The 11,449-nt window shown below is 42.5% G+C and overlaps 1 protein-coding gene across 1 annotated transcript; it reads left to right on the plus strand.

Moving 5' to 3' along the window:
• The first annotated feature begins 572 nt into the window (after nucleotides 1-572).
• LOC112249913 (enhancer of rudimentary homolog) lies at nucleotides 573-3,600 on the plus strand. The gene is made up of 4 exons (XM_024419644.2): nucleotides 573-731; nucleotides 1,255-1,342; nucleotides 1,751-1,871; nucleotides 2,612-3,600. The coding sequence occupies exons 1-4, from the start codon at nucleotides 729-731 to the stop codon at nucleotides 2,712-2,714; spliced, it is 315 nt and encodes a 104-aa protein (XP_024275412.1). The 5' UTR covers nucleotides 573-728; the 3' UTR covers nucleotides 2,715-3,600.
• The last annotated feature ends 7,849 nt before the right edge of the window (nucleotides 3,601-11,449 follow it).

The following is an 11,449-nucleotide window of genomic DNA, read 5'->3' on the forward strand; positions in this document are numbered from 1 at the left end:
ATATTTTTATTTACTTTTTACACTTGAAGAGTGGCCCCAATTTATCACTGGCGTTATAAATATCACGTAGTAAATGGAGACTTTTATTTTGAATAGGTGCTTTTACTTTGAAATAGATAGACATTTTCTCCACTTTTTAGTGATGGCCATTCGGAATCTTTTCCGTGAGCAGCCAAATTGGCTCCTTTCACGTAAAAGAGCTGGCCTATTTGGCTCCAAAACGGCTCTTCGTTCAAAATGCTTAAAAATCGACCTAGAAGAGTACCACGCAGATGTAAAGCAAAAGGTTGTCAGATTGTGGAATGTGCGTTCAAATACATTTGTACCCGAGCAAAGTATTTTATATATATATATATTTTTTTTTTTTTACTCACTGAATAAATCTGCGTGGTACAGATTGACGCGCTCTCACCACTATTTATTGTTTCTGCAGTGAGGAATTTCTCTCTTTAGAGAAATGACTTGTGTGCTCCAAAAGCAATCGTAGCAGTACGCAAGCCAGGGAGTCAAACGTACGGCTCTTTCACCACTGCGATTCGGTTCCCGACGTTCAGCAGAAAAATGTCCGTTCAAAGGAGTCGTTCCCGAACGAACCATCACTACTTCCTTTCTCGCAATTTCTTTCCATACAGCTACATTTCACGGGGCTAGCAGAGCAATATAACAGCCATTTAAACGCTGAATCTGTAAGTCTAGCTTTAAAAGTATAATCGGACTCCAACACAAACATGGTAAGTGTGATTTTACACTGTACGAAGAGCAAAAATAATCTGAACTACATTATCCAATCATTCGACTCTTGCTGAGCTAGTTAGCTAAAACTGTGGCTAGCTGGCTAGCCCGAGCTACAGGGCTCTGGCAGGAGCTCGCAACTTTACTAGCTTAGATACACATTTGCCTAATGAGCCAAATGCAGTCATTTACACAAATGTTAGCAAGCTTCGCGGATGTTGATGCGTGTCATACAAGAATAGCAACTCTATGCGTTATCGAGACAGTAAGCAAAGCTGATCCGTTAGGAACTGTTATGAGGTTCGTCAGACCAAATTCCATCTGCTCTATTCTTATTGGATTAATTGTAACTTTGTATAATAAAATACCATTTGAGCAGTGGTAAAGTGTGTAACAACATTTACTTGATGCAATTGTGGAAGACAACGTCATGGTCGGTGTGTTTTGGTTGTTACAGTATAGGCCAAATACACACTTACATATGTCAAATTAAAAACGACAGTGTTTTTCTCTTCTTTACAGTCACACACCATTCTGCTTGTCCAGCCAACTAAGAGACCAGAGGGGCGAACATATGCCGACTACGAGTCAGTCAACGAATGCATGGAAGGTGAGAATCAGTCTCTGAAGTGGTTGTTCCCAGTAGGGATTAACCCCCCTCCCCTTTTTTTATGGGGGTATAGGCTACTACCCGAACGTCCAATAAGAAGACAGATTTTCATGTTTAGATTCAAAACGTTTTGCTACGTGTGCTCTACTGAACACAACCCCTGGTGTAGGCCCCACTTAAAGAACACACTGTGCCAACGAATGGTTAAAAGAAGTGGTTGGCCGTCCTATTGCCTCTGACCAGAACATTGGCCATGGCTTACTGTTAATATCCAGACGATTCTACATGGTGGCATTCTGCTTTTGACTGTTGGTCAGCACGGTTTGTTTTGTCCTGAACTCAGAAGTATTTTCACGTGTAGCCTCGTTCTATGTATCACTGTCTCAACCTGTGTCCCTCCTGATCCAGGTGTGTGTAAAATGTACGAAGAGCACCTGAAGAGGATGAATCCCAACAGTCCCTCCATCACCTATGACATCAGCCAGCTGTTTGACTTCATTGATGATTTGGCAGACCTCAGCTGTCTAGTGTAAGTAGTACTGTGCAACCTCACCGTTAGAGCCCAATGGTTTAGCAATAAATCCACCTTGCATTCCAGAGGTGCTATTATTATTAGGTATGGTTGTATTTGTTAGTTGACACCATAGCGAAATGTTTTGCAATGGGGGGGGAAACAAACAAACAAACAGTGTTTTCTTATTGGACAAGTTCAGGTAGTCCCTCACTGATTTCTTGTTTTCTTCCATTCCTAGTGAATACCACCCTGGTCTTTCCTGTCATTTCACAACTCTGCCAAGGTTTTAGGGGACTAGGGTTCCATTTTGGATCGTGACTAAGAATTGCCTTCTGTTTTTCCCCCGGGTAATTAGGTCTGGTAGAATTTATTTCCCGGGGTCAAATAGCCTTTCTGTACCAATTGAGCACAAGGCTTAATGTCGTGGGAGAACAATCTTATGTTCATGACATGTCTCTCCTGGGTCTTATTTTGGGAGTAGCAGGTAGCCTAGTGGTTAGAGCATTGGGCCAGTAACCCAAAGGTTGCTGGATTAAATCCCAGAGTAAAAATATGTGGTTCTGCCCCTGAACAAGGCAGTAGGCCGTCATTGTAAATAAGAACAAATTCTTAACTGACTTGCCGAGTTAAATTTAAAAAATGTTTGAGAAAAAAAGAGGGGTTCTTGTTGGAAATGTTGATGTATTTCTTCGCGGTTTGTCTGTTTTTATTCTGTTTGGTGGCTAATGAATACGAACCTCCTGCTCTTCATTCAGGTACCGTGCGGACACTCAGACGTACCAGCCGTACAACAAAGACTGGATCAAGGAGAAGATTTATGTGCTCCTGCGGCGTCAGGCCCAACAAGCTGGGAAGTAAAGGCAGGCAGGAAGGGGGGTAGCCAAGAGGTTGCCCCCATTGCACAGATCTAGGGTCAGTTTGCTCTACCTCGGTCAGAACCCAAACCACTAGGAGGTAAAAACCCTGATTCTGGAACAGTGCATGGGGGCAACTTCATCAGATGGGTGTAGGGGTGGGCCTTGGTTTTATTGGTCTGGGTTATTACTGGGCTGTATGAAGGGAGGGGGACAGTGGCCCTGTTCGAGTACACACAAAACAAAGTGCAGCCTCCCTTCCTTGAGAATCACAGATCTAGAAGTGATTGGATAGATGCGAGCAAGGTTATCAACCTATTGCTTTCGCCAATCCAACCAGATCAGTGAGTACTCCAAGGAAGGGAGAAAACAACTATATTGAAGGTATTCGAACAGGGACTGATCTGGGGGTGGGGTGACGGGGCAGTGATCTATGGGGTGGGGCTTGGGAGACAAGCCTGTGATTTGTTTGGGTCTATTTGTGGGAGGGGCTAGTTGCTTGGTGAAGATGGATCTATTGAACAGAAGAAAAACGAGCTAAAAACAGGACAACTATTTAAGTACTGTTTTTCTTTCAGCAATTGTTTTCCTTTCTGTTCAAGGAAGATGGATATGAGTGACTATTTGCTTTGTTTTTATACATTTTAAGGGAGAATTGAATTGTAACATGCCACTAAGGGTGTGATTTGTTCATTTAAAAAAATTAAATTAAAATGTTGATTTTTGATTTAGTGTGATATTAGTGTCGGTAGATTAATTTCCATATTTGCACCTCTTACTGTCATTCTCATTTTAAACCTGTCTGTTTTTGTAAATGTATTTGCCTGACATCTGATTTCATGTTCATTTTGTTATTTTCTCTGAATACAGGAAATTAACTATTGTTTTCAGATTTGATTTGGAGTGTCTTTTTTACTGAAAGCATATCAATATACTGCTTATGGTACAGACTGCATCTATGCTTTTTATACAGAGAAGATGTGAACAGGCAGAGCGGAAGAGGCTAATCTTTATGTAAAGATTATCAATATATAGCTCATCTTTGGTGGAATGAAGATTCACAAATGGTTTGAATTGTTTAGATAGAAACATTTGGTAAATTACCAGAGGATGAAACATGACATTCTCTAGGGAGACCTGAATCTGAAAAGATTCTTCCAAATAATTGAATATTACTGTGCACGTGTAGCAGTTATGATTCCTTGTCATTAGCTGCATGTATCTTCATATTTTGCACCAAGTGATGCTGAGAGGCTCTTGTCTTACGTTTTGAAACCTGTGTACTGTTGCTTTAAAATGTGGTGGGCTGCTCCATATGCACCCAGCTGCAGCCTAACAGAAGCCTGCCACTAAAACTAGGCAGGTTTCCATTGACTCAGGTTTATTTAACAAAAGCAATGTCGCAAATGTGACGTGAAAAGGAATATATAGAGACATTTTCTAAAAATGAAAGTTTTTATCCTTTCAACAGTGGTGGATTTATATTTTGGTAAAACTTTATTGCGAACAAATGATAGAAACTGATTTTCGAATAAGTGATTAATGCTGACTCGTTTTGAAGGTACGTGGGGCATGTAATATCACGTAACTGTAAATCACCAGTCCACATTTCATTCATTCTAATATAGCGTATGCTTGCAGGACAGAGCAACAAGTTAAATGTATTTGTCACATGCACCAAATACAATAGCTGTAGACTTTACTGTGAAATGCTTACTTATGAGCTAACAATGCTGAGTTAAAAAGTGAGAAAGATGTGCTAATAAAAAAAAGAAATAGTAAAACAAAATAACAATAACAAGGCTATCTACAAGGAGTACCGGTACCAAGTCAATGTGCAGGTGTACATGTAAGTAGGGGTAAAAGTAGCTAGGCAGCAGTGTATGTGTGTAGCGTAAATATGCGTGTGTGTGGGTAGAGACAGTGCAACAACAAAAACGCGGCCTATGAAGATGGGGGTGTGCTCGGCCCTCTGTTTCCTGTAGTCCACAATAAGCTCCTTTGTTTTGCTGACATTGAGAGAGGGGTTGTTGTCCTGGCACTACACTGCCAGTTCTCTGACCTCCCTATAGGCCGTCTCATCGTTGTCGGTGATCAGGCCTACCACTGTTGTGTTGTCAGCAAACTTAATGATGGTGTTAGAGTCATGTTTGGCCACGCAGTTGTGGGTGAACAGGGAATACAGGAGGGGACTAAGTACACATCCTTGAGGGGCCCCAGTGTTAAGGATCAGCGTGGAAGACGTGTTGTTGCCTACTCTTACCACCTGGGGGTGGCTCGTCAGGAAGTCCAGGATCCAGTTGCAGAGGGAGGTGTTTAGTCCCAGAGTCCTTAGCTTAGTGATAAGCTTTGTGGGCACTATGGCGTTGAACGCTGAGCTGTATGTAGTCAATGAACAGCATTCTCACATAGGTGTTCCTTTTGTCCAGGTGAGAAAGGTCAGTGTGGAGTGTGATTGAGATTGCGTCATCTGTGGATCTGTTGGGGCGGTATGCGAATTGGAGTGGGTCTAGGGTGTCCGGGAGGATGCTGTTGATGTGAGCCATGACCAGCCTTTCAAAGCACTTCATGGCTACCGATGTGAGTACCACAGGGTGGTAATCATTTAGGCAGGTTACCTTTGCTTCCTTGGGCACGGGGATTATGGTGGTCTGCTTGAAACCTGTAGGTATTACAGACTCGGTCAGGGAGAGGTTGAAAATGTTAATGAAGACACTCCGCTCATGCTTTGAGTACACATCCTGGTAATCTGTCTGGCCCAGCGGCATTGTGAATGTTGACCTGTTTAAAGGTTTTGTCACACATCAGCAACCGAGAGCGTTATCACACAGTCATCCAAAGCAGCTGGTGCTCTCGTGCATGCTTCAGTGTGGCTTGCCTTGAAGCGAGCATAAAAGGCATTCAGCTCATCTCGTAGGCTCGCGTCACTGGGCAGCTCACGCCTGTGTTTCCCTTTGTAGTCCGTAATAAATTTCAAGCCCTGCCACATCTGACGAGCGTCAGAGCAGGAGTAGTAGGATTCAATCTTATTCTTGTATTGACGCTTTGCTTGTTTGATGGTTTGTCTGAGGGCATAGCGGTATTTCTTATAAGCGTCCGGATTAGTCTCCCGCTCCTTGAAAGCGGCAGCTCTAGCCGTTTAGCTCGATGCGGATGTTGCCTGTAATCCATGGCTTCTGGTTGGGATATGTACGTACAGTCACTGTGGGGACGACGTCATCGATGCACTTATTGATGAAGCCGATGACTGAGGTGGTGTATGCCATTGGATGAATCCCGGAACATATTCCAGTCTGTGCTAGTAAGACAGTCCTGTAGTGTAGCATCCGCATCATCTGACCACTTCCGTACTGAGCGAGTCACTGGTACTTCCTGCTTTAGTTTTTGCTTGTATGCAGGAATCAGAAGGATAGAAATATGGTCAGATTTGCCAAATGGGGGCGAGGGAGAGCTTTGTGTGCATCTCTGTGTGTGGAGTAAAGGTGGTCAAGGATCCCCCCCCCCCTGGTTGCACATGTGACATGCTGGTAAAAAATTTATAAAACTGATTTAAGTTAGCCTGCATTAAAGTCCCCGGCCATTAGGAGCACAGCTTTTGGGTGAGCATTTTCTTCTTTGCTTATGGCCTTATAGAGTTGGTTGAGAGCGGTCTTAGTGCCAGCTTCGTTCTGTGGTGGTAAATAGACAGCTACGAATAATACAGATGAGAACTCTCTTGGTAGATAGTGTGGTCTACAGCTTATCATAAGGTACTCTACCTCAGGCGAGCAATACCTCAAGACTTCTTTAATATAAGACATTGCCCACCAGCTGTTATTGACAAATAGCCACACCCCTCCACCCCTCGCCTTACCAGAGGTAGCGTCTCTGTTTTGCCAGTGCATGGAAAATCCCGCTAGCTCTATATTGTCTGTGTCTTCGTTCAGCCACGTCTCAGTGAAACATAAGATGTTACAGTTTTTAATGTCCCGTTGGCAGGATAATCTTAATTGTAGGTCATCAATTTTATTTTCCAATGATTGCACTTTAGCAAGAAGAACGGATGTCAGTGGGAGTATACTCGCTTGCTTCCGGATTCTCAGAAGGCTGCCCGATATGCAGCCCCTTTTCCGGCAAATTAGTCTTGTCAGGTATCCCGCACTCTGGCCTCTTCCTTTTTCAGAGTCTCAGGGATTTGGGCCTGGTCCGGAATGAGCAGTATGTCTTTTGCCTCTGACTCATTGAAGTAGAAATCCTCATTCAAATCAATGTTAGTTATCGCTGTTCTGATGTCCAGAAGCTCTTTTCTGTCATGAGAAACGATGGCGGAAGCATTATGTACTAAAGAAGTTAACACACAAAATAGCACAATTGGTCATTAGCCTGTAAAACGGCTGCTATACCCTCCAGCGACATTCAAACCCTGCCGAGCACACAAAGATTCAAGTGTACGGAGGAAGAGACCAAAGAGTTTTTTGGTTTGATTCAAAAGTATGGAAAACGCTCCAAGAAACGCCTGATTATTTGAACAATTACTGTAAATAAGACATGCAGAGGAAGGGCTATAACAAAGCCTGCCACATCTTAAAGATCCAAAAGAAAGGCCTTGAAACAGCGCTACCTGAGTGAAAAAACAGAGCTTCTTCGATGTGGTCCTGGAGGTAAAAGCATGATTGGGATATTTTTCTATCGGAAAGAATGAAATCCTAGGACAAAGACTGTTGTTTCAATGCACACCAACATAAACAGCTCACGTGCTGGTAAGTAATGTTACATTAGGCTATAGGACTTCAGCAAGGTAACTTGCAATAATGTTGTGATTCTCAATCTCCACATAGGTGATGACAATTGCCCTGAGGGAGAAGCGTCCGTAGACGACGCGGAGGATGACACCCGGGAGAGAGTACCTACAGGTAGGCTTTTGTATAAATTCCTCTTAAGAAACTATTAGGTTGGCATTGGCTTATCATGAGGCTGTAGCCTACTTTGCTATTAACTGAAGAAATGCTGAAAATTAGTTGGCTAGCCCATATAATAAGGCCTATGTAGATACAACATACACTACATGGCCAAAAGTATGTGGACACGTGCTCGTCGAACATCTCATTCCAAAATCATGGGCATTAATATGGAGTTGGTCCCCACTTTGCTGCTATAACAGCCTCCACTCTTCTGGGAAGGCTTTCCACTAGATGTTGGAATATTGCTGCGGGGATGTTAAAGGAATTAAATTGCTCTATGTTTTAATACCCAATTCAAATTAAACACTCTGTCAATTCATAAGGATTTGTAAGACCCTTATTCTATAATAATGGACAGAGCCCAATCTTAAAGTCAACCAGCAGAGTTTATTCACGAGAGTACTGAATAAGATACAGTTTACCACAGGTTATAAACTGCAAACGACGTCATTAGTTTCAGCACCAACCCGTGCCATCTCCGTTCCAGTACAAAGGCAGTATCTCAAGTCTTCCCACATCGTCTCCCTACTAATTTAATATAATTTATGGCTGTAGATAAGCCTTGTCTCAGTATGGTAAGTTGGTGGTTGAAGATATCCCTCTAGTGGTGTGGGGGCTGTGCTTTGGCAAAGTGGGTGGGGTTATATCCTTCCTGTTTGGCCCTGTCCGGGGGTGTCCTCGGATGGGGCCACAGTGTCTCCTGACCCCTCCTGTCTCAGCCTCCAGTATTTATGCTGCAGTAGTTTATGTGTCGGGGGGCTAGGGTCAGTTTGTTATATCTGGAGTACTTCTCCTGTCCTATTCGTTGTCCTGTGTGAATCTAAGTGTGCGTTCTCTAATTCTCTCCTTCTCTCTTTCTTTCTCTCTCTCGGAGGACCTGAGCCCTAGGACCATGCCCCAGGACTACCTGACATGATGACTCCTTGCTGTCCCCAGTCCACCTGACCGTGCTGCTGATCCAGTTTCAACTGTTCTGCCTTATTATTATTGGACCATGCTGGTCATTTATGAACATTTAAACATCTTTGCCATGTTCTGTTATAATCTCCACCCGGCACAGCCAGAAGAGGACTGGCCACCCCACATAGCCTGGTTCCTCTCTAGGTTTCTTCCTAGGTTTTGGCCTTTCTAGGGAGTTTTTCCTAGCCACCGTGCTTCTACACCTGCATTGCCTGCTGTTTGGGGTTTTAGGCTGGGTTTCTGTACAGCACTTTGAGATATCAGCTGATGTACGAAGGGCTATATAAATACATTTGATTTGATAAGCATTCTAGCCAGTCTGAAGATATCGTTCATTCATTCCTACCAAGGAACAGACAGTCATTGTTCTAACTCTTGATTCATTCACACACATTATATTCAGTACTGGGATCAAAAATTAAAACTCATACATATACAGCAACATAATAGTATTCGGATTAGTACATATACAGTAATATAATAGTATTCTGATTAGTCTGTCCTGATTGAAATGTATACATAATTAGTCATCATTGATAAAAAATTCCCTTAACAGGGGACTTGCTTCCATTCAGCCACAAGAGCATTAGTGAGGTTGGGCGAATAGGCCTGGAACGCAGTCGGCGTTCAGGGCACTGTGCAGGTCAGTCAAGTTCTTCCACACAGATCGCGACAAGCCTTTTCTGAGTGGACCTTGCTTTGTGCACGGGGGCATTGTCATTCTGAAACAGGAAAAGGCCTTCCCCAAACTGTTGCCACAAAGTTGGAAGCACAGAATCGTCTAGAATGTCATTTTATGCTGTAGTGTTAAGATTTCCCTTCATTGTAAGGGGCCTAGCCTGAACCATGAAAAACTGTCCCAGACCATTATTCCTCCTCCACCAAACTTTACAGTTGGCACTTTGCATTGGGGCAGGTAGTGTTCTCCTAGCATCTGCCAAACACAGATTAGTCCGTCGGACTGCCAGATGGTGAAGCGTGATTGATCACTCCAGAGAACGCGTTTCCACTGGTCATGAGAACAACGGCGGTGAGTTTTACACCACTCCAGCCGACGCCTGGCATTGTGTTTGGTGATCTTAGGCTTGTGTGCAGCTGCTTGGCCATGGAAACCCATTTCATGAAGCTCCCGACGAAAAGTTCTTGTGCTGATGTTGCTTCCAGAGGCAGTTTGGAACTCGGTAGTGAGTGTTTCAACTGAGGACAGAGAATTTTTACACGCTACATGTTTCATCACTTGCCGGGCCTGTCCTGTGAGCTTGTGTGGCCTACCACTTCGTGGCTGAGCTGTTGTTGCTCCTAGATGTTTCCACTTTACAACAACAGCACTTACAGACCGGGGTATCTCTAGCAGGGCAGAAATTTGACACATGAGAATTACTAGAATATGGCAAATATGAGTAAATTCTTGCATTCTATCCATACTGGCTTCTTCATGCTACCTGAGAAATGAAACAGATACTAATGTGCAATTTGACTAAATGGAAACACTTCAACCACTTAATTTTTATTTGACATTCTAGTTTGTAGCATTTAAAAAATATGTTTTTAGGTGTGACATAATTATGTCCAGCTGTTTTTACAGATACAAGACAATACAGACCGGGGTATCTCTAGCAGGGCAGAAATTTGACACATGAGAATTACTAGAATATGGCAAATATGAGTAAATTCTTGCATTCTATCCATACTGGCTTCTTCATGCTACCTGAGAAATGAAACAGATACTAATGTGCAATTTGACTAAATGGAAACACTTCAACCACTTAATTTTTATTTGACATTCTAGTTTGTAGCATTTAAAAAATATGTTTTTAGGTGTGACATAATTATGTCCAGCTGTTTTTACAGATACAAGACAATTAAATGTGATCGCATCATAGCAGGAAATTGTTGCATTAATTTTCCATGAGACAATTTGCCATCTACTGGACATGGTTCATTCCTACCACATACATGTGAACTCCTCATTTTCTTTCTTAGATTCCTTTTCTCCCTTCCTCGCTCCCTTTCCAACCTCATTTCCTAGCTCCTTTTCTTTTCCAAATCAAATCAAATCAAATTTTATGTCACATGCGCTGAATACAAAAGGTGTAAACCTGGAAGCCTTAGGAAGTGCAACATAACCAATATCCCACTGTGTATTCAATAGGGGCTGGGTTGAAAATCCACCAACCTCAGATTTCCCACTTCCTGTTTGGATTTCTTCTCAGGTTTTTGCCTGCCATATGAGTTCTGTTATACTCACAGACATCATTCAAACAGTTTTAGAAACTTCAGAGTGTTTTCTATCCAATAATAATAATAATATGCATATATTAGCAACTGGGACTGAGGAGCAGGCTGTTTACTCTGGGCACCTTTCATCCAAGCTACTCAATACTGCCCCTGCAGCCATAAAATGTTTTAACCAACAATGCAGTTTTAAGAAAATAGAGTTGAGAAAATATTTACTAAATAAACTATTGTAAAAAAAAAAAGTAACACAATAAAACAACAATAACGAGGCTATATAGGTACCGAGTCAATGTGCGGGGGTACAGGTTAGTTGAGGTAATTGAGGTAATATGTACATGTAGGTAGGGGTAAAGCGAATATGCATAGATAATGAACAGCGATTAGCAATAGTGAAAAAAAAGTCTTCCTTTCCTTCCCTACTTCTCATTCTGCTATTCCCCTATCACGATTTCCTTATCTCCTTTCCTTACCTAGCTCTTTTCCTAGCTTCCTTTCCTTTACTCATTTTCTTTACTAGATTCCTTTCTAGCTTTCCTCACTCCATTTTCTAACTCCCTATCCTTTCCTCTTTCCTAGCTTCCTTACCTCCTTTCCTAGATTC

This window comes from Oncorhynchus tshawytscha, linkage group LG05 (assembly GCF_018296145.1).
Source record: "Oncorhynchus tshawytscha isolate Ot180627B linkage group LG05, Otsh_v2.0, whole genome shotgun sequence".
In the NCBI taxonomy this organism is placed as follows: Eukaryota; Metazoa; Chordata; class Actinopteri; order Salmoniformes; family Salmonidae; genus Oncorhynchus; species Oncorhynchus tshawytscha.